This window comes from Phaseolus vulgaris, chromosome 2 (genome assembly GCF_000499845.2).
Source record: "Phaseolus vulgaris cultivar G19833 chromosome 2, P. vulgaris v2.0, whole genome shotgun sequence".
NCBI lineage: Eukaryota > Viridiplantae > Streptophyta > Magnoliopsida > Fabales > Fabaceae > Phaseolus > Phaseolus vulgaris.
In genome coordinates, this window is record NC_023758.2 from 11,882,793 (window position 1) to 11,906,293 (window position 23,501).

Below are 23,501 nucleotides of genomic sequence, written 5' to 3' on the forward strand. Positions count from 1 at the left end.
TATAAATAAAACAAAGGAAAAGATTATTAGAAACACAAAATGTATTTATATATATCAATCCTTGAAAATTGTTGTAAGAGGTAAATGTAATCTCAATGTAAGTTTCTCACACCTATATTATTGTTTCATAATATTTTTCTTCTTCTTATGAAAGTCATCATAATGTGATTGTTTGATAGGTTTCATAGATGGTAATTGTTTGATTAGGATCTCATGTATTTTACAATGGATCTCATGTATATGAATTACTTAAAGTTAAAGAAAAATAAGTTAGAACAAGTTACTCTTAGAGATACTAAGTTACTCTTATTAAACTTAATCCTTGAATCGGATGAATTATTCTAAGAAGATCATTTAACCGTAACAAAAACTCTGAAAATTTGAGTTTTTCTTATCACAAACTTTTTCCTTTACAAGCTTTTTATTTCATAGGTAATATTGTGAAGCTATTAAAAATGTATAAACTTAGAAATGGAGAAAGAACAATTTGACAAAACGACTTTAAAATTTTGTATACTGGTCCAATCGAATTATTTAAGATTAAGAAGTGAAGGAAATAATTTTACCTATAATACCTGCTAAATTGGAGGGCATTAATATATTTTGTTTTTCAATCACAATTTCCTCAAAAGTTGACCTTCATATTCTTAATTTGACAAATGAGAAAACATAAATTAACTATAAATCATTTATAATAAACTATATATTGTTAAAGTTTTTTTTTCCAATTATTTGTTTAGATATTTACATGTCATATTCATATATATATATGAATGAAGAAGGTACTGTCTTAATGTATGCCACCCTATTTACATTGTTCAACCACTGCACCTTATTGTTAGGCCACTCTCTTGAATACTGAATATTGAAGATGGGGTTGGCCTTAGCAAGACCATTAAGTCAACCAAATTTGGTGAGGTTCATGAGTCAACTAATCCTGCAGCTAAAGGCTTTACAATGGAATTGGTAGTTACCCTTATTTTTGAGCTTTTAAATCAATAATTTATGAAAGGCTGCTAGTATTTCATAATCACGTTTGTATAAAAAAGCTAAGTCAGACTTTTAAAATTGCTGTACTGACACATTTATGGCATTTGAAAAACCCTTTGTACCACTTCAAACCTGTACCTTAATAAGAATGTAGAATGTTTGACTTTGTAAATCTGTTTCCACTTGTGCATTTCAAAGCATGACCAAATCTTTAATGCAAGTGCTAAATGACTAAACCATCCTAAACTGCAGCATTTACTCACTTCAGGGTAAGGGTCATGTTGGTCATTGCCATGTCAAATTGGAATGCACCTGGAAGCCTAATAATATTTAACTTGATTACTTCTTTTGAAATTTTCAGCTACCAAAACCAATAGCGCAAGACAATGAAGGACAAAAACTTGCAATGATCATCAAGCACAATATCTAATTTTGTGGAAACCTAATTGTATTTGTAATCTTTGCTCCCCAGTATTCGTGTCTTTGAACATGATGTTTCTTCTTCTTGTGAGCCTTGTTGTTTTGCAAGGCTTTGTAATACCAACCTGCTATTGCCAGATCAATAATCCTCAGAATATTGAAACATTTTATCCATTACAAACTTCAGAACCACCCCTCCCAATCCAACCTCCTGATGCACCGTCAGAGCCTCAGGCATCACCACCGTCATCAGGACCAGTGGCTGCAACAAAAGCCTCTTCATCGAACAGTAAGGTAGGAACAGCAGTAGCTGCAACTGCAGCAAGCACTCTTGTTGTTTCTGGTTTGGTTTTCTTCTTGGTTAGAAGGTGCTTCAGAACAAGGAAGAGAAAGGAGACAATAAAGAACGCCGCTTCTGCTGTAGATAGGCGTGTTGCACCTCAGGTAGAGGTGTTTGAGAGAATGGAAGGAAACGTGAAGGGACTGATCCTTGATGAGGATGGTTTGGATGTTATTTATTGGAGAAAACTTGAAGGTAAAAAAATGCCAGAAAAGGGTTTCCAAAGGGAGGTTTTGGATAGCCCCAAAGATAAAGAAGATGATCATGAGGGAAATCCAGGGAAAAGAACTGAATCCATTCAAGAAACTCCTCTTAGAGAGAGATCTTCAACTTCCCACATGAACATATTTCTTCCAGAAGAGTCCTACACAATCATGAGAATTCCACCTCCTGCTCCTCCTCCCACTGTTCCTTCATCATCAGTTGGAGGCTCTCCTACACAACCATCTTCTCCTTCCTTTACCCCTTCATCACCAAAACCACTCTCCACTTTTTTCTCAACAATTCCGAACATTACAAATTCTGCAACACCAATAGCCCCTCCAAAAGTACCTGATAAAAAGAATGAAGCTCCAATACCAGCATCAGCACCACCACCTCCTCCACCAATCCTAGATAAAAAGAACTCGCCACAACCACCTCCTCCTCCTCCTCCACCAATCCCTCCAAGAAAGAGTCCTGCACCACCACCTCCTCCGCCAAAGGCAAGTGGTTTGAAGTCGTCATCAAAACCGCCACCTAATCCTATTGAAAGAACAGCAGGTACCACAAGTAAGCAAGGAGACACTTCACCTGAGGTAAAACTTAAGCCATTACATTGGGATAAGGTGAATACCAACCTTGATCACTCTATGGTGTGGGACAAAATAGACCGTGGTTCTTTCAGGTAATCCTAGTATACTAGATTTTGTAAATATCTAAATTTTGATTCCTCCATTTTAGCATTGGTTGATGATTTATTAAACTACAGGGTTGATGATGATCTTATGGAATCTCTCTTCGGGTTAATCGCCACCAACCGAAATGATAGTGCCCCCAAAGAAAATAACTCAACGAGTTCTAGCAGGGATGCTTTGGCTCAATCATCAAATGCCTTCCTTCTTGACCCAAGAAAATCACAAAACATTGCTATTGTTTTGAAATCTCTGACAGTTTCTCGTAAAGAGATTATTGACGCGCTCATTGATGGTCAAGGCCTTAACATAGAAACCATTGAAAAGCTTGGTAGGGTAGCCCCAACAGAAGAAGAGCAATCACTTGTACTTGCGTATGAAGGAGACCCTTCAAAACTTGCTGAAGCCGAATCTTTCTTACGTTACATTCTCAAAGCTGTTCCTTCAGCATTTAAGCGATTGAATGCCTTGCTATTCAGGTTGAATTATGACTCTGACATTCAAGAAATAAAGGAGTTTCTGCAGACCCTTGAGATGGGGTGCAAGGAGCTTCGAAACCAAGGAATGTTTGTGAAACTTCTTGAAGCAGTGCTTAAGGCTGGAAATCGCATGAATGCAGGCACTCAGAGGGGTAATGCTCAAGCTTTCAACTTGGATTCTCTAAGAAAGCTCTCTGATGTCAAGAGCACTGATGGAAAAACCACATTGCTTCACTTTGTGGTTGAAGAAGTTGTTCGTTCTGAAGGAAAACGTGCTGTTCTGAACCGCAATAGCAGTTTGAGTCGTAGTAGCAGCATGAATAGTAACAACAGTGGAGCGTCTCAGAACTCTCCTTCTTCAAATGAACAAAGACAAAGGGAATATATAACACTAGGATTGCCAGTTGTGGGAGGGATCAGTTCTGAGTTTTCCAACGTGAAGAAAGCTGCGGTTACAGATTACAAAAGTTTTGTTGGTTCAATCTCATCGCTCTCGGCGAGGATTCTTAAAATTCGAGAACTTGTTTCCGAGTGTGGAAGTGATATGGGAGGGAACTTTGGGAGAGAAATGAACCGTTTTCTTGAAAATGCTGAGGAAGAATTGAGATTAGTGAGGGAAGAGCAAACAAGGGTGATGAAAATTGTGAAAAAAACAACAGATTATTATCAAGGAGGAGCTTCAAATGATAGTGTAGATAATCTTTATCTATTTGTCATAGTTAAGGATTTTCTGGGAATGGTTGATCAAGCATGCATTGAGATTGCTCGTAACATGCAGAAGAGGAAGACACCTAAGGTAAATTAAGTCTAACACTGTAATAGTCTGCAGAGGTACCAGCACAGAGGACTTTGGATAACATTGCATGTCATCGAAATGATAACATCACTCGCTTTGTTTCATTCAAAATAAGAATGAAATAGCTCCCAGTTTGTGGTGAGAGGATCTTGTGCAGCAAAGTGCTAACCATTGGAGGTTTGAAAATACTATGAGGGAGTGTGTGCTTTTGCATTGATACGGCCAGTTTGTCTCTGTCAAATTCGGAAGCTAAAACCATTCTTGTAGTGTTAACAATTTTCCAAATTTTAACCTCTAAATGTACGTGTCACTTGTACAGATAACTATTGTTCTTGAGCATTTTAAGTCTCATGTGTATATATAGATCTTGGATTCTTTTGTTATCAACCAGAAGTCCATAACGTGCTCCGTTTCTTCTCATTTTCTATTGTATTTGAATTGAAAGTTCGACGAATGGATTTTCTTTTATTTATCAGAGATATGACACCAGAGAAGCTGACTTAGCATTGCTCAAAAAGTCACTGACCATGCGCATGAACTAATAGACCAACGTAGATAGGATGGACAAATGAATTTATGTCTTCAATGATTTTTTTTTAACATTATTCATCAAGACAATGAGATTTTCCTCCGCAAAATACACGACAAATTTGACATTACTATCTTGTCTGCATAGTCAGAAGACATTCATAGATTGAATTCCCGCTTACAATTATATCTGCAAGTTTCTTTCAGCAAGTTTCCTCTGTATTATAAAGGTTGTGCGGTTTTATATTTTCAGTGATAATTGTACCTTCCTGTTTATGCATGCATTTGTGTACATGCAAAAGTATTATCCGACAACTCCATAACTGTACGCAGTTATACAGGTTTTTTCTTATAAACTAAAATAAAGGGGAGAAAAAGAAAGGATAATAAAAAAACAAAAGGCAAAAAGTAGGAGAGGGAGCCTATGGTACAAGTTCAAATTTTCAAGTTGCTAGCATAAGAATTCTTCCTCGTATAGGAGCATATCCAGCAATATTTATTTCTAATTAGTGTATATTGGAGAGAACATATGTCAAACTTGATACTGAAATTAATCTGCTTTGTGTATCCCACTTAATTAGTGTTGTTCCTTGGTTCTGAAAATTCTTCAATCATGTTTCCCAATGTAACAAAGTCTTGCATCATTGCATGTGAATGGGGGAGATGGGCGAGTTGAACTTTAGACAACGTTTATATCACCTTAGCTTCTTAGGGATACATGGTCTACAACACGTTAAAAACCATATCAATCACCCACATAGGACGGGTAGAGAAGCAGAATAATAATGCAACCAATGACAACAGATATTTGCATTTCTTACATTACATACATTATACAATACTATTTCCTAATCAACACAGTGCCTAGAGGGCTGCAAGGAAGAAAATTATCATCAATAAATGATGCCTACTCCTTCCTCCTTCTCCTCATAATGTTCATAAGCTCCCATTTAGGTTGATCCACTGTTGCTTACCAAACATGAATATCACAGCATTGAGCTGTTTTCACAAACATTTCCTTTGAACATACAGGTCTACCACCATGGGGTATTTAACCTTTTCTCCTTCTTCACCTTTTTCACTTGTGGGGCCACCGAGGATTCTAACTTTTACTTTTAGCATCACCCTGAAATGACAAATAACAGTTAATGGAATAAGCCTTCCTTTAATCGCATCTTTGGCATTCCCCCACTCTTTTTTTTTTCCTTTGGTACGTATTGATGTGTATAAATAATTGATATAGCACATTAGTAGTATTAATAGAGTTATCAAAAGTAAGGCGCACTACTACATAGCTTCACTTCAAAAAAATTCTACAGTAAAATACAAATCATGCCTCAAAACTCATTTAATTTAACATAATATGCAGTCAACAAATATATTTGAGGAAAAAACCAGAAGCCATCTTCAATGCCTAGATTTTGTCTGAATGTCTCTGTGTTGTTGAGTTTAGGAACCTAAGAACATTATTTATATGGCTTGACAGGAAATAGTTGAGGTTAATTGACAAAATATACCAGCGAACATTGGTATCATTCATTCTTAATGATACTGTAATCCTAGAAATGATGTAAACAAGAACTTTTATTATCATCTCTAGTATGACCATCAACCACATTGCTCATTTGTCAAGAAACAGGTTCATTCTTACAGCAAAACAAAACAACTAGGTCACATTGATCTCCCTTGTCAACAATCACCGGACCAAGTTGAGGAACACAAGTTTCAGCTTACTTCAATTAAAATTTAAGTTTTATTATTTTAATAATTTACAGTTGTATTTGTGTCTCTAGAAACAGAATGCAATCAATAGTAGCTGTTTTACATATTGCTTTACAGCATTAAATATAAAGAAAAGAAATAATCAATCATTACCCCAAAGTGAAAAAGAAGGTAAGAATTTAAGAAACAGTTTGCAGACAAACATAAACTACAAATTTATTTAGGGTACATATATCAGATCAAATGTACAACTTGTACCTTTTCTGAACGACTTTTTACTACTTTTTGACCACGGTAAGAAGCTGGTGTGGATGTCCCTTTGACATTATGTTTTGACCTTGTCATCTCTGCCTCTTTTCTTTCCTCCTGTGTTTGATGCACACAGAGTTCAGGCAAGCCATTTATGGATCAAAATAGCAATGCCCATTTTTTATTAGTACCTTAGCATCATGAGTGTTGGAGTACATTGTTTAACAAATACTTTATTATTGGTTAAATTTTCTTAAAAACTATTAACTCATAACATAAGCGAAGTTTCTTTAATAAGTAGCACTCACAAGGTTTTGTGATTTCCAATAAATATCAGTTGACAGCAGGGAATATATTCAAAAGAGGGTGTTTCTGGCATTTTTCCTAGTACACTAGATATATGCAGATACACTTAAGTGAAACCAAAGGCAAGATGGAATGTAGGATACAAAGAGTGCATTTTTACCTTTACTTTTGATTGAAGACGCATTCTTTCTACTTCTTTTGCATTAGATTTTTCCTCTATTTTTCTTGAAGACTGATTAAGAAATAGAAAGTCGAAAGGCATAAGTTGGTTGGTTGAACTCTCATATCATAATCTTATGAATATTCCCTGTTAAATGTAATACTCAAATATCAAGAGCTTGTCCTACCTCTTTTCCTCTCTCTGCTCTGATGTCACTTTTTGGGCCAAAAGTAGTTCGTACAACATTTCCACTTTTATCCGCACTCCCAACCTTAGTTGACCTATTCAAAAACAACTTCGCGAGGGTCATATACAGAAAATTTCAACTTAAGGAGAAATTTCAATTGAAACTACAATAGATGTGTTAGACAAAATCACAAGTTATAAAATATATTTGAATCAATTTGCATAACAATAACTCTCTACGTTTCCTCCTCTTTTCTACAATATCCGTAGTTTTCTTGCTAAAAATTCTCCCAAAGAAAGCTACCAACAAAAAAATACCTCATCAAATGGTAATCTTAAGCGCACCAGTAGGATGAAAGCGACAAAGAGAAAAGGACTACGAAATATACATAAAGGAAAAGAAACTAGTGCAATGAAAACTCATTATCAGAGCAGATTAAAAAATTTACCGTCCATTTTCTTTCCTCAAAGGCGTAGGTGTTGGAACCTTTGACACGATCCCTCTTGAAGGAACCTGCCCAGCAAATAAAGAAGAAAACATTTTTAAATCAATATGATTTTGTACAGTTATATAGTACTATTTGCACTGTATAAAAAAACATTTGTCAATGATGAACAGTAGTTCATAAAGATTTTTCAATTACCTGCTTCTTAATCAAAGATTTGTCTTCACCAGGAGTTTTTGGCTGGTTGAAGCTGTTCTGGAATGTCTTAAATGCTCGTTTGACTATGTCCTTATCCCCCATTTTCTCCATGATTAAAGATCTCCTCATGGTAGCTTGAGGAGCTGGATCAGGATTACTTGGAGCCAAGCTCAGAGACATGTGCAAAGGTTTGTTAGCAAATTTTCTGCTCTCCCCACTAGAAGTAATTTGCCTCCTTGACAAAGATGGAGAACTTCCCTTTTTAGTTGAAGAAGCAGGTGTTACTGTTTTGGTAGGAGTTGATGCAGGCTTTGAACTTCTTGGTGTGGAAATCTGGGATGCCTTAGAAGTGGATAGCATTGGTTTCTTCTTTGTCTTGGCTGCATTGCTGCCCTTGTTCACAGAGGTAACCTGTCCAAATAAGAGGGAGAGAAATTAAAATCAGGCTAACCAGATTGCCAACCCTTAAAAAGAACATGAATCTGATGGATATATGAGTTAAATCAAACCTTAGATTCCTTTGGATGAACCAATTTCACATCGTTTGCTTCGACTTCTGAAGCCTTTCCTGTCTCCTTGTACACGACGTGGGAAATTTCTTTCACATCTTCAGCTTCAATGTTAGGACTTTCTTCATGTTTCATGCATACATCTTCAGGTTCATCCATCTGGAACGAACTATGTGATCTACTTTCCAGTTCCTTGTTCTCCATCTCAACTGGTGAACCATGGTAACCTGTTGAAACTGCAACTTCCTCCTCAGAATCATTATCATGGGTCCTATGGATCTCACCAACAGAACTGGTTTCTTGCGTAACCCCTTCATTGAAATCTTGAGTGTCGGATTTATCAAGCTCTGCATCAGTATTACCACCCAGATCTACTTCAACTTGATCTTCTGATCTGAAAGAATCTTTTTCCCTTTGCTTCTCCTGAGCCAGCAATTCGGCTTTCCGGGCAGCAATCTTCTTGTAATGGGCTTCAAAGTAAGCTTTTTTCTGAGCCACTGATCCAGGTGTGGCACACTTCTCGACTTCTTCTAAGTACTTGTTAGGAGAGAAAGAGGACCATCTCTCCCAAGACAAGGAATCGTTCTCAAATCTCCCAAATGAAACAGACACTTGCAGAGGAGGACTGGAAGCAGCACTTTCTCCCATCTGCTTCAACATCAGGGGAAAAAACAAAAACTTTTGTGCATAATTGCAGACAACCAACACAGAGACAACTCACAAACAACACCAAAAAAGAGCACAGGATTTCAACAATCATAAATTTGGATGTGATACAAGCAGAGAGCAAGACAGATTTGCTACAATAACGATAATAAAAAATAATCAATTTCTAATATGAAAGAACCTTAATGACAAATGAGTTTACCTTATCTTCAAACACTGTTGCATCCACAAGAAATTCACCCATGGAAGTAAATTACTACTTCAACACAGAAGCTATGCACAGTATGGCCTGTAAACTAGCAATTGGGGAATAATCATTCCTGGATATCTCACTGAAAAGACCAGGAGTAAGAGTCCTCACAATGGGACAAAAAAAAAGAGTCTAAAATAATTTGCAGCATATGATGAGAAAGGAGAATAGCAGGGACATGTGCATGTGGATTTGGAGTGAGAGAATACTCTTATTTTTTTTCTTTCACATCAAATTCTACTTCACTTTCCTACAGTAACAACACCCTTTGTCTGCTTGTGGTACTTCAGGAAACTCCTAAGACCAAAAAACCAATCATAAAAAAATCCAACATGCCTCAAAAGCAAAACTCAGAGCAAAATGCAAAGTAACTTGAGGTTTCTATATCACAACTGGTACTCAGTTCCTAAAAGAAGATTTAACTTTTGATACCAATAAGTACCACTGCTTTCCAGTGAGGGCCAAGGTTGAATCAGTTTGGATTAGACTTCAGGGATCACAACACAATGAAAGGACACAGAATGATGAAGGGAAAACCTTGTACAAAGTAAAAAAAAAACAAAAAGATACCATACCCTTTTTAGCAAATAATTACTCAAATTATATAGCTTCAATTAAACAAGTGACCATGCACTGAATAATAAAACAAGGAGATAACAAGTCAAGTCACAACCACACTTAAATTTTGTTTTCCTCCCACCATACTAGATGGTTCAAAGAAAGAGACCCATTAACCCCAATGCAGTGATGGTTAGATACGTGGATGAGATCAACCATGCAATGTAAGGCAAGGAAGAAAGGCCCACATCGCCACAAGCTGAACTCTTGCGCCGCGTGTGGAAAGTTTGCATGTGACGACTCTCCAAATTTATTATAATATGTAGCATTTGGACTACATGTGGACCATTATTGAATTGGTTGAACTAAAAGTATAATATAAGGTGCTAGCCCCTACGCCTCAAGTAAGAACAAAAAACGATGCCGTATCGGTCCCTACTACCTCAAACGACAGCGTTTGATTTGCAGAGGGGTGATCCAAAATGGGCCCAAGCCCAAATAAAGAATGAAATTAGAAGCAATGGACTTGGCCTTGAAATGGTAAGCATGGCACAAAGCATGTTGGTTAATCAAAATCAAAAATCATTTTCAGTGAAATAGAACCTATACATCACACCTTGTGTGGCTTAATATGACTAGATCACATTTACTTTAAGTTTTTCCTTTCTTTCCCTCATCCTATGCTCTTAAGCTACTCAATCACCACACCCCACTATGCACATGGAAGTTAAACCTATATCAGCATCCACCACCTGCTCTCTCTTTCTATTCTACAACTATATATATACATACACTTTGGCTTTGGCTTATGCAAACTACCATATAATTTTCCTTTCACTTGTTTCCTCAATTGTAGCAAAAATGAGAAACTATTTTCACTTACTTTTCTTCACCCTATCCCTTCTGTTGGGCCAATCCAGACCCGACCCTGACCCACTTCAAGATTATTGTGTTGCTGATAACAAAGGTGAATTTTTTATTAATGGGGTGCCTTGTATCAACCCAGATAAAGTTTCACCATCCCATTTTGTGACATCTGCTTTGTCTAAGAATGGTAACACTAGTAACCCATTCGGCTTCAGTGTCACAGCCACCAACACTGTTAATCTTCCTGGGCTTAACACATTGGGCCTGGTATTGGTCCGGGTTGATATAGCGGGGAATGGGATTGTGCCACCTCACTCGCATCCACGGGCCTCCGAAGTGACCACTTGCCTCAAGGGTCAGCTTCTTGTGGGCTTTGTTGACACGAATAACCGTGTGTTTACCCAGAACCTGAAGCCCGGTGAGTCATTTGTGTTCCCAAAGGGCCTGGTACATTTCTTGTTCAATAGTAACTCAAGGGAACCAGCACTAGCTCTTTCTGGTCTAAATAGCCAGAACCCAGGTGCACAAATTGCATCACTTGCAACATTTGCTAGCAAGCCTTCTATTAATGATGAAATTCTCAAGAAGGGTTTCCAAATTACCGGCAGAGAAGTGGAAACCATTCGTAGAAACCTTGGAGGATGATTACTTGATTATGGTGGTAATGGAGGTGATACAACTATTGTTACCAATATGCTTTAATTTCTTATTGCATTTTGCTTGGGATTCTAGGTGGGAACATGGTGTTAGATTGTCATATTTAAAATGTCAGATTGCGTATTTAAAATGAAAAGAAAGAGACATCGAACACAGTCATGTTACATTACATGTTTAATAATCAAATTAAAATCAGATGGCTGATCTCAGTCATGTATGATTGTCCTTTTTCTCCTCCTCCCTTTGGTTGGATTGTTTTCCTGTTTTTAATCTGTTGAGACAGTTCATATAGCTGGCACCTTTTTTGTAAGGTTCATGAAAAATGGAGTGTGTATAAATTCAAACCCCTTATGAATATTTCCAAACCAAAAGTTACTTCTGTTTATACTACTACAGTATCTACTTTACTTTTCTGTTCCTCAATCATAGTCCTTTGATGTCATTTTTTTCTGCAGACATGACGCAAACAATGCAATTGCCAATTGCCAACATGTTTTGTACTCGGATTTTTAATGTTCATTCCTCCAATACATGATATTCTTCTTGTAGCACAGTAGGCTAATAGTACTTTCAATGTGACATTTTTCTTATTTTTATCCCCGAATAAAATAAAATAAAATAAATCACAGTTTGGCATTAAGATTTTAGTTGAGTAAATACACAGCTCTGGTAAACTTCAACTGTTTAACTTTTTGTTCCTCGATCATTTTTTATAGAACTTGTTTTTGTAGACATGTGGCAAATAATGCAATTGGCAATTGGCACTAAGAATATTAATAATGTCCCAATAGTTTAATTGAGTAAGCAAACGCGAAATTTCTTAATTTCATTTGAAACAGACATTGTAACGGTACACCTCATGTGGTCAACTTTGGTAAACCAGAACTGCAAGCCATGACTTCATGTTGGACAAAGGGCACATACAACGGAAATTTAAAAAAAAATAAATAAAATTATGTAGCATAATACTGTAAAGTATAAACCAATAATTTAGCATTATCAATGTTATTCTTATACAAATTCCTATGAATCCGTTCCTTGGATTCTCATGGAAGTGTTGAGAAGACTCGGTGACATGACGGCTGTGAAGAAAATTGCGAGTGAAGATGAAATTGCAATGATTTATCCTTACGCGAAGAACTTTCCAAATAACATTAGCTGTGTTGTGGGGTCTAAAGTTGTTGATATGTGAAAACAACGATCGCTGTTGTTAGCCATCAAATTTCAGTTTCCTCATGGCAAAGGAAACAACCGTGACCAAACCTACTACTGCTTCAAACCCCTTTTCATGTACACTTTATTTCCCCCTTTCTTTACCCTTAGTTCTTAATTCATTCCGTGATCAATTCTCAATCACAACATGACAAGTGCCAATGTGCCTCTTCCTCTTTCTTTCTCCTTTTCATTTATTCAGTCCCTATGTTTATCCTAATTTTTATTTTTACTTTATACACCAGAAGAGAATTCAATAACTTTTCATATTTTGCAGTGTTCGATATTTGTTTAAAACTTCACTTCATCCTTCAATAGTGTAACAGTCACAGGTAGGAAAGGAAACAAAGGGTGATAGAAACCGAATCCAAATAAAACAATGAACAACTGTCTGTTATTCTTCTTCACTTTGTTTGGCACATACAATCAATGGTCCCATACAAAGAACTGAACCCACCCACCAAAATCGTTCCAATGGAACCCTCCACCAGCAGAAAAAAGAATCGAAATTTCATATTTTGTAAAGCACAAGAATTTTAAACGCCTTAAGAAAAGAGAAATTCTACAGAAAGAATGAAGAACCCCAATCAATCCCTTCTACTCAATCTGTTCTGTACACTGCTAAGAAAGAATCTCTGAACAACAAATGTACCAAAGAATCACCATCACCATCATCATCGTCGTTGTCGTCACAACAAATCATGAGCGTAGCCAACCAAAATAGAAGAAGAGAATCCCCAGTTCTGATCTCTCACCCTATCCCTCACTTCTTTGGGTTTATACAAATCATAAGGCTCCCAAAGACGATCCAACGGACAAGGTTTCTTCTCATCAAGCCTCACCCAAGGCTTCCCCTTTCCACTCCAATGTAACAAACTAACTGGACCAGGATGCAAGGACCTACACACACCATTAACGTTATCCCCACCAAGCCCATGCTGGTTCCATCTATGATCAATGGCTTCAACATTCCCTGCGAAAACAAGCAAAAAAGGAGGCAGAGAGCCCAACTCATAAATCCTCTTCTTCCTCTGCAGTTCCATCCAGTTCTCGATCCTCTTCCTGTAGTTCCCCTCCCTCCACCGCACCAAATCCATCACCATCACTCCAGTGTTGAAATAACAAGGCTTTCGAGAAGAGAACACGCGAGAGAGTAAAGGGTCGTTCCAGAACTCGTCGGTGAAGTACTTCGTGAAGTTCGCGTGGCAATATTCCGGCGCACCGATCACGCGCGCGTCCGTGAGTGGCACGCGCCACAGCTTCCGTACGTCGTCGACCACCACCACGTCGGAGTCAAGGTAGATCACGCGGTCGACGCACGTGTCCAGCATGTCACCGAGGTAGTTGCGCGCATAGTTCAACGGGTTTTCCAAGGCTAGTCGGATTGAAGACGATATTAGATTAATCACCGTGTCTTCCCTAAAGATGTAAACTTTGAAGTTCAAAGAGGGGAAGATGGACCGAACGAGACGGGTCAGGACCCGAGGGCTTGCCGGGTCGAACTCCGCCGCGACGAAGTGGAAGAACACGCTTTCCGGACACGAGGAGTGGCGGAGAACGGAGTGCACCGCGGCGATGGAGCCGCGGAGGTAGCCGGAGTCGAGGGTCATGGCGATGTGGACCAGAGAGGGGTCGCACGAGGGGAAAGCGGTGTGGGTCGAGGAAACGGGGCAGCCCGCCCCATTTCGGTACTCCAGTGCCTCCGCATAGTTGAAAAACGCGCCGTCGTCTTCGGTGGTCGGAAAAGAGCGGATTCCGAGGCAGAAGAACGGGGGGAAGAGGAAGCAGAGAATGAGGGAGGAAACGACGGCACCTAGGCGAAGGGGAAGCATTGGAGTAATGGGTGGGTGGCAAAACGGGTTCTTGGTGGAAGAAAATGAAAGGGTCTTAAAGAAAAAACGGCATTGTTGGAATTTCTTGTGATGTTCTTGAGTTCTGCGTTTTTCTTTCTTTCTTGTGTTGGTGCGTTTTAAAGAGTACGCGGTTTTCTCTGGAACCAGGATGGAGTGAAGTTCCAGAGAGAGAAAGAGAGGGAGGTAGAGAGTTCTGAGAAAAACAAATCTATGACTTACTTATACCAGATTCATTTTTCATTCATTCATCACTGTCTCTGTCTCAATTTCTCTCTCTCTCTCTCTATCTCCTTTTTTTTTCTTCTTTTTTCTATCTTCTAAAAAAAAGGGAAGAGGACGTGTCTGGTTTTAACACATTGGCAGCTGCTGTTAAGCAAGGAATTTTGTTTTTTTTTTATTTCTTTTTTTTGTACTTTTTCTTTTGCCATCTGTGTCATTATTCATCATTTTTTTTAATTTCCTTTTTTCACAAATTTACAAAATACTACTCGAATCCGTGTTTCTATTTAAAGATACAAAATACAATTCACGCCTCCAAAACGCTCTTACGCGCTCCCTGTTAACTTCTAAAAAAAATTATATATAACGTAAATTATTTGATTTTGCAAAAAGAATTATAGTATTAGAGAAAATTTAATATACTGCGGTATGGTATTTGTACTGTATTTGTGCATCCACGAGATACAACCATAAACGCACAAGAACAGGTGGATATTGAGTAAGTAGCTACGTGCCAAATAATTTTTGCTGTCATAAGCTGGATTTTCAAATTCAGCAGTTAAACGAAAAACACGAAAATGAATTTTGTATTCTTCTCTTTAAATTAGAAAGTTATTTTTGCTCTTGCTCTCTCTACTGCTTATACACCATTACGAAATTCCTATAATGTTGATTTCATAACAAACATTGCTTTCAATTTCAAGGATATTAATTATGGTTGTTATGATTTGTGACACATTCATTAGGTTAGGGTTCATATTATCTACTTCCTTAAAATTTAAGGAAAAAAAAAACACTTTTATCCTTCCATTTTACATATAGCTAAAAAAATCAGTTATATTGTAAAAGAAATAGTTCTTGAAGAAATATTGTTCCATTGTTGATTTGAATTTATTACAGCATTTAGTAGTGCATTGAGCATTCTGTAGTGTTGTGACAGCTAGCTATGAGCATGCAGAGTTGGAAATTTAAAATTGTAATCTGCATATCGTGGTTGGAGGGGTTGCCTTCCCTATTTATGAACATAAATGACGTTTGACCATTTCGATGCAAAAGAAAAAAGGAAAAACTAATGCAATTCTGTGTTTCATTTCACTTACTCATCACAATATTTAAGAGGTCTTTTCAGACCATAATGGAAACTCTTCCCTTCAATTCTACTATCTCATCATTATTATTTCTATCAACCATCAAAAATGCATTCATGCACTCTCAAAACACTCTCACAACACCTCTCAAATCAAAAATGCACTTTTCTTCTTAAATATAAATACATTTTAAGTATTTTTATCTTATGTCAAACAGCGTAGAACGTTCATATTCTGAGGTGGATGAAAATAGTTTGTTTTACAAATCAACTTATGATTTAGGGAAATTATCGAGTATGTTGAAGAAATGTGGAGAAATTTATCTGTAAAAAAATTATTATCTTCAAGTAAAACAAATATAGGGAATTATAGTAAATGAGGGTAGTAATTTCTATATAATTGATTTGTATTTATAGACATTTTATTAATTTTTATTTATTTATAGACTTTTTTTTATATGAATTGTAGGATTGAAAAGGTAAAAAACATACATTTAATTATCAAATATATCATTCAATCAATTATAACTATATAAGTATTTGAGTTATATAGTTGTATTTAATTTAATTTAATTATGTCAGATTTTACTAGAATTAATTGATTTGATTAAATTTTTATATTATCATGTGTATTTCCATATATTTTAAAAAATATATTATCATATTAGTACAATTTGTGTATTGATATTTTTTTTTATATTTGTTAATAATTGTTCTTACTAGAAAACAAAGTTAATCTTTTGGAATGGATGAAAATTGTCTATTTTGTAAGTAAGTTATGACTTCAGAAGAGAATTTGTCTAGTATGTCGAAGATATATGAGGAGATTCATATGTAGAACATTTTTCAACGTTTAAGTAAATAAAAACATATATAAAGAATTATAAATATATTAAATATATAAGTGAGTGTGAGAATTGAGTGAGTATCTTCTATGAAATTGATTTGTATTTACAGATATTTTTGGACATTGATTGTGATGTTAAAAAGGTATATAAAATACATATTTAATTATGAAATATGGCATTCAAACAATTATTACTACATAAATATTGTATTTATATGGTTGCATCTAATTTGATTGAATTATATCTTATTTTACTAGACTGCATTTAATTTAATTAAATTGTATATTATTATGTATATCTCTAATATATTTTGGATAGACGGGTAAAATATTTATTACTCTTATTATACAATTATAAATGCATTATGAGTTCTAATGTATTTTTTTCATTTAGAGAAGAAATGTGAATAGGTTACATATTACTAGTATATATTCCTTTAGGATATGTTTGCTTTAAGGGAAGTACTATTCACATGGTTAGATGTGCATCGATATTCTTCATTTGAATTCACATATCTGAGTGGGAGAAGAAGAAGGGATCAACGTGAATAGTATCTTCGAAACTCCCTCTGAGATGCAAAGAACCTTACAGAAACTCATGTATGATGGTATATTTTTCCTAATTTAGTCTCGTTTTTGTCTTTACATAAAAGTGGCACAATACTTTTTTTTCCCATTATGTAGTTAATATATATAACATAATATAATAAAAAATTAAATAATATTAAAATTATCTAAATAAAAATGAAATGATATTAAAATTGTCTAAATATAAATATTAATTATTACACAAAATTTAAATAACACAAACATTTAATAATATTATTAATAAACAAAATTTAATAATTAATAAAAATTAATAATAAAATAAGTTTGTATTTAGATTATTAATAATTAGTAATTAATAATTAATAATACAAACATATATAGATATTTTTAATAAATAAATTATATAATTATTATTATTATAAATATAATAATATTGTTTACATTTAATACAAAATTATGTGTCAATCATACTTTTTTAATTTATGAACATTTAAATTATTTATTATTAGGTAACAATTTATTATTTTTACATATATTGAATTTATGTCTAAATATTTTTCATCAAAGTAACTCATATTTCCTTCTCTCATGCTATTTACCGTTTAAAATTTATATTAAGAATATATATATAGTGCACAATTTTACTGAAATAGTTTCACAATCTCAATAAATAGATAATTGTGGTGATTGATCATTTAACAAATTAATTATGTAAATAAACATATCAAGATAATAATAATTAATAGTACATTATAAAATAATAACATCACTTATTTTTGGGTCAAATTAAAACCGTACATAATTTGAGACTATGATATATAGATTTAACCCTAAATGAAAATATTCCAAATTAAAAATGTAAATATTTTTAAGTCCTCTTATTAATATTTTATTTTATATAATAATTAACTACGAGTATATTTTATATTTATTACATCACTAGTTAACTAAAAGAATAGGGGTGACAATGCGAGGCGAACCATGCGGGCCGGCCCATAATCCGTTACCAAAAAGCGTTGGACAGACTCACTAATCTAACTTGCTAACCTACTTAGGTCCGTCCTGCAAAATATGCAGTCCGCACAGGCCAAAAGAGGGGCGAGTTGTCCTGCTGACCCTTATAAATAAAATATAATTATTTAAAAAAAAAAAATCATATCTCATTCACTCATTATTGCAGTGTGACATTTATTTTATTTTATTTGAAAAATATTGAATTTAATGTACTAAAAAAGAATGTTTTATTTTAATCATTTAAAGAAATTAATCTTTTTATCAATAATAAAAAAAAAGAACCATTTTAAGGGTGATCCAACCCATGTACAAAATCAAACAAAAATAAACAATCCCTCCTCCGAGAAGTTTGCCACTAACTTCATACTAGAACAAATACAGTGTGACAAACCTAAATAAATCACTCAATAAATCACTTATGTTTAATATAATACATACTAACTAGGGGATCCAAACACCAGTCAAAAAAAGAAAAATAAGAGAGACTTTAGAGGTTACTTAAGGTCAAATCTTTAGTTGAGTCATAGAGTTAGTATGAAGAGTGACAATGAATTTAGTTTTAAGTAAAATTTTATATTTAAACTTTGTTAATAAAAAAATAATATAAAGAAGAGATTTCAATAGGATAGTTAAAAAACTAGTCATCTTCATTAAAATATTTTGTAGCAAAACTATATTCACATACATTTACATACATCTATAGGAAAAATAAGTGCAAAGCAAAACTTTAATTAATTTTAATCAAGCCTTCTAACAACTCTCATAAAATTTATATTTTTATCTTAATTGAATGAATTGAAACATGGATAAAATTTTATTTTTTCAGTATAGTAAGAATAAGTTTTTTAATAATTAATGAAATTTTAGTTTTTTGAAAAAAACAATATTTTTCTTATGCGGTCTGGCCTGCAGGCCCGCGGGTTATCTCTTATGCGGGTCGAATCAGTGAAATGAACTTGCACTCCTTGCACAGGACGGTTCAACCCGTATCGCATTTTGCATGCTAAACACCGAATGAGCCTGTGGCGAGTCAGCTCGCATTGCCATCCTTATAAAAGAATATAAATTTAAAACTAGTTTATAATTTTTATTAATAATAAAAATTACTTTTCATATTAATAATTTTTTTAAAATTTGAAAATAATATTTAATTTATTCAATATAATAATTAATTATTTTTATTTTTAAAATTAGTATTTGTTAATAATTTTTCTGATGTATATATATTTTTTAGTTAATAATTTATAAGATTGGAATTAAAAAGTACTAGTAACCTTTTTCTTTAGAGATTAGTGTCAACCAAAGTTATTTTCCTTTTTAATATAGTTGTTTATGCCAAACTTAGTGTAACTTTTTTTTAATTATAACGTTACTATATTCATAATTAAAAATGAATAACTAACATTATTGGAATTTTGAAGTAACCTTTCATTTATTAGAATAAGTCTAGGGAATCAAAAAATAGTATTATAAAAATTGAAATTATTATAATAGCAAATCGTTAATAATTTTATTTTTTATTACATGATTAGTAAAAAAAGCCAACATGAAGTAATTTTTTTTATTACATTAGCATTTTAAATTTAATTAAAAACATTTCTTGAAAAAATTTATTGGCAAAAACTCTGTATTGGTTTAAAATTTAAATCAAAACTCGTTTTACAATTGGTATTAATATTATTAATGATATTAATATTTTTATTAATATTATTAATGATGTTAATATTATTAATTTCATTAATATCATTAATATTATTAATATTATCATTCATATTATAAATATAATATTAATATTATTAATTTTATAATATTAATAATATGTATACCTATTAGTTATGATTATTATTATTTATTATTATTATTATTTATGGATATTAGTTATGATTTTATAATTATTTATTATAATATTTTTAATATGATGTATATAATTATTATAATAATAGTTGGTAGATAATAAAGATTTGTGTGTAATAATTGGTAGATAATACAAATTCGTGAGTAATAGTTGGTAGGTAATAGAGATATGTTAATATTTTTTTTTTATCGGCAGAGATCTGTGAATAATAGTTGGTATGTAATAAAAATATGTAAGTAATAGTTTGTAGGTGTTAGAGATCGTGATAATAGTTGGTAGGTATTGAATTTATCTACGGATTTAAATTCGTGGTAAAAATCCGTAAATAATATTATTTTTTATTTTTTTTATTGTAAATCTTCCCGAGACATTATTTGGAAAGGAATCTTTTGAAATTTTATCTTTTCTTAGTTTGTAGACCCTTTAAAATAACTTTTACATAGTATTGAATAATGTAACTTATATTTTCAAGCTATTAACCACATTTGCATTTTTTTAATAAAACAGTAAAAATTTAATGGAGCTAAAAGAATATTTGTAAAAAACAACTGACCAAACATAATAATGTAATATTGAGGATTAAAAGGGGAAAAAAGGAAAAGAAAGAAGCCAACAACCACAGAGCACTAAAGAAGAGAGAGGTGTAGAAATTATTGAATTTGCATGATGATGATTGATGGGTAAGAAGCACTTTTTTTTGTATACTGCGTTTTCAGTGGCGTGGCTTCCACCACTAAGGAACCACTACCAGTGACAGATAGCTCATACAATAATTTCTCAAATCCAAACACAGTACAAAGACAAATACTTGCATTTTAATTATTAATATCAGTAATGTTTCATGTAACCAATCACAGTAGCAATAATTGTTATTTGATATTCGTAATATAAGTTAACATTTTAATGAGATATTCATTTCCTTTAGAGTTTAAAATCAATGAAAAAAATTCATATTATTAACTAATCAAAAGTGTTCTTAGGTGTGATTTGAAAAAGTTATTGGAAAGTCAACTTATCATGCATATTAATTAATAAAATCCAATGTATTATACATAAACTACATTATAAATGTATCCACTGTTTCTTCTTCTTATTTTTTCTTTTAGTACTTTGTATTTTGAAAATTCAGAGTGTGATCCTAACTTCAAAATTTTCAATATTCAGTTCTATCTAACTTTTTAAAATTAATCCAGTGAAATATAACAGATAAAATTATTAAAAAAATTATAACAACATTTTTCAAGATATATAATATCTCATATAAATGAGCAATAATCAATTCATTACAAAAGTTATCAAGAGTATATTTAGTTGAAAAAAATAAAAATTAATTCAATTATAAACTATCATTATTTTTATTATAAAAAATTAAATATTGATTTTAAATTTGTACACAGGTTAATTTTTGAGTTGTGAAAATGGTGAAGCATAAAAATACATTTTGGAAATAATATGGTTATTTAGAATGTTTGTTATATAAAAAGGTGATATGATATGTTAAAAACAGTTAAAATGGGACATTGTTTGGCTGGCAAGGCCCCACTGTCCAAACACCTCTCATGCATTCAATTGGCTAAAACTCAGTCATCACGTGCTTCCCCACTTTCTATCTTTCACTTTCACCAATGCTATATATGTCTCTAAAATTTTTTCTCAATTTTTTTTAAAATATTAAATATCTTTTCACTTTTAATAATATTTTTTATTTATAACATTTAATTAGGGTGCCAAAATGCTCGAACCATCCATCAATGGCTGACGAAAAATAAAGTGAGTTGGACTTGCTCTTCCTCGTACTCACATAAAATGATATCTTTCACTAATCCTATTATAAGAAGAGTTTCAATTTTAAATTTTGCTCTCTTAAAAATATTTTTAATTAGACAAATTAAATATATTATTATCTATTTTAAATTATTTTATTATAATTAAATTAAGAATTTATATTTTAATTTGTGCGAATTAATAATTTAAGTTACAATTCTTAATTTAATTATATATTTATATATTATATGATAAAAATGTAGTATAATATTGGGACACAACATGGTAACTAGTTAAAAGTCTTAATTATGAGGATCGAATAATGTGATCTAAGTGAGATAAAAGTATAAATATTTTATTAAGTTGAAAAATTTGTAAATATAAAAATTTAACTATTCAAATTTTATTTAGTAAAAATTATTATATCTTCAAAACTAAACTTTCTCTACTTTCTTTAACATTTTAAGCTAATAGTTCATATTTTTAAAATTGAATTTGTCTTAAGAATACTAGCAAAGAGAAGAAGATAATCTACCAATCAAAGTTTTATTTATAGTTAGTTTCTCTATATCTCTTTTTGGGATGATTTTTTCTTATGTTGTTTGCATGACAAGAAGTAGGTTTGGTGTTTGCATGTGAAGTTTGATAAGAAAATATGAAATTTTGATACTTTAAGGTTCGTAATGATACATTTAGTTTGGAAATCACATTTTTCTATGAACATATTTAAACTTCATATGTTAAAACACATGAGTTGTTGGGATTTGACTTGAAATAGTTGGATGTCTAGGTAAGAGAAGCTATCATTAATGATCTTTTGATGATGAATTTGAAGTAGGATTTAATTTGGTTGTAAGAATTTTTGGTATAATAGTTATTATGATACATCATTGAGATTTTCACTTTGAGATTATTGGATATATTGAATTGGTGCATATTGAATTGTAGTTCTCCCTTTTAATCAGTTTTGAAAGTAAAATAAATGCATTGATTGTATTTTGTGAGAGATAATGTTAGGTATTAGAGTAAGAAATGCTATCTTATGAGTTCTATTATTATGACATATATGTTGATATCATGATACATATGCATTGTTGTTGATATTTTTTCATGAATGATTTTAATGTTGTTAGCAATTCCAATCCCTTCTGTATTTGTTGATTTTGTACAAATTCACGAATCTTTGATATTTTTAGGTTCAAAATGATACATTTAGTTTGGAAATCACATTTTTCTATGAACATATTTGAACTTCATATGTTAAAACACATGAGTTGTTGGGATTTGACTTAGCATAGTTGGATGTCTAGGTAAGGGAAGCTGTCATTAATGATCTTTTGATGATGAATTTGAAGTAGGATTTAATTTGCTTGTAAGAATTTTTGGTATAATAGTTATTATGATACATCATTGAGATTTTCTCTTTGAGATTATTGGGAATATTGAATTGGTGCATATTGAATTGTAGTTCTCCCTTTTAGTTAGTTTTGAAAGTAAAATAAATCCATTGATTGTATTTTGTGAGAGATAATGTTAGGTATTGGAGTAAGAAATGCTATCTTATGAGTTCTGTTATGATAATATCATGATGCATACTTTTTTTTTACTTTATGCATTGTTGTTGATACTTTTTCATGAATGATTTTAATGTTGTTTGCAATTCTAATCCCTCCTGTATTTGTTGATTTTGTAATGATACATTTAGTTTGGAAGTCGCATTTTTCTATGAACATATTTGAACTTCATATGTTAAAACACATGTGTTGTTGGGATTTGACTTGGAATAGTTGGATGTCTAGGTAAGGGAAACTATCATTAACGATCTTTTGATGATGAATTTGAAGTAGGATTTAATTTGGTTGTAAGAATTTTTGGTATAAT

The 23,501-nt window shown here is 32.8% G+C and overlaps 4 protein-coding genes across 4 annotated transcripts; 2 read left to right on the forward strand and 2 right to left on the reverse strand.

Annotated features, from left to right (window-relative positions):
* The first annotated feature begins 1,349 nt into the window (after positions 1–1,349).
* Positions 1,350–4,305, forward strand: LOC137810683 (formin-like protein 8). Its single transcript, XM_068612071.1, has 2 exons — positions 1,350–2,636; positions 2,721–4,305. Exons 1-2 carry the CDS (start codon positions 1,480–1,482, stop codon positions 3,925–3,927), a joined length of 2,364 nt encoding a protein of 787 aa, XP_068468172.1. The 5' UTR covers positions 1,350–1,479; the 3' UTR covers positions 3,928–4,305.
* Positions 4,306–5,118: 813 nt separating this feature from the next.
* LOC137810684 (protein WVD2-like 7) lies at positions 5,119–10,069 on the reverse strand. Its single transcript, XM_068612072.1, has 8 exons — positions 9,091–10,069; positions 8,223–8,870; positions 7,714–8,124; positions 7,519–7,583; positions 7,071–7,164; positions 6,884–6,955; positions 6,427–6,534; positions 5,119–5,572 (listed from the first exon to the last, which is right to left on the reverse strand). The coding sequence occupies exons 1-8, from the start codon at positions 9,130–9,132 to the stop codon at positions 5,549–5,551; spliced, it is 1,464 nt and encodes a 487-aa protein (XP_068468173.1). The 5' UTR covers positions 9,133–10,069; the 3' UTR covers positions 5,119–5,548.
* Positions 10,070–10,468: 399 nt separating this feature from the next.
* On the forward strand, positions 10,469–11,610 carry LOC137810686 (germin-like protein subfamily 1 member 1). Its single transcript, XM_068612074.1, has one exon. The coding sequence runs from the start codon at positions 10,558–10,560 to the stop codon at positions 11,206–11,208; it is 651 nt and encodes a 216-aa protein (XP_068468175.1). The 5' UTR covers positions 10,469–10,557; the 3' UTR covers positions 11,209–11,610.
* A 1,194-nt stretch (positions 11,611–12,804) lies between these two features.
* LOC137810685 (probable galacturonosyltransferase-like 9) lies at positions 12,805–14,623 on the reverse strand. The gene has a single exon (XM_068612073.1). It carries the CDS (start codon positions 14,262–14,264, stop codon positions 13,122–13,124), a length of 1,143 nt encoding a protein of 380 aa, XP_068468174.1. The 5' UTR covers positions 14,265–14,623; the 3' UTR covers positions 12,805–13,121.
* Between the last annotated feature and the right edge of the window lie 8,878 nt (positions 14,624–23,501).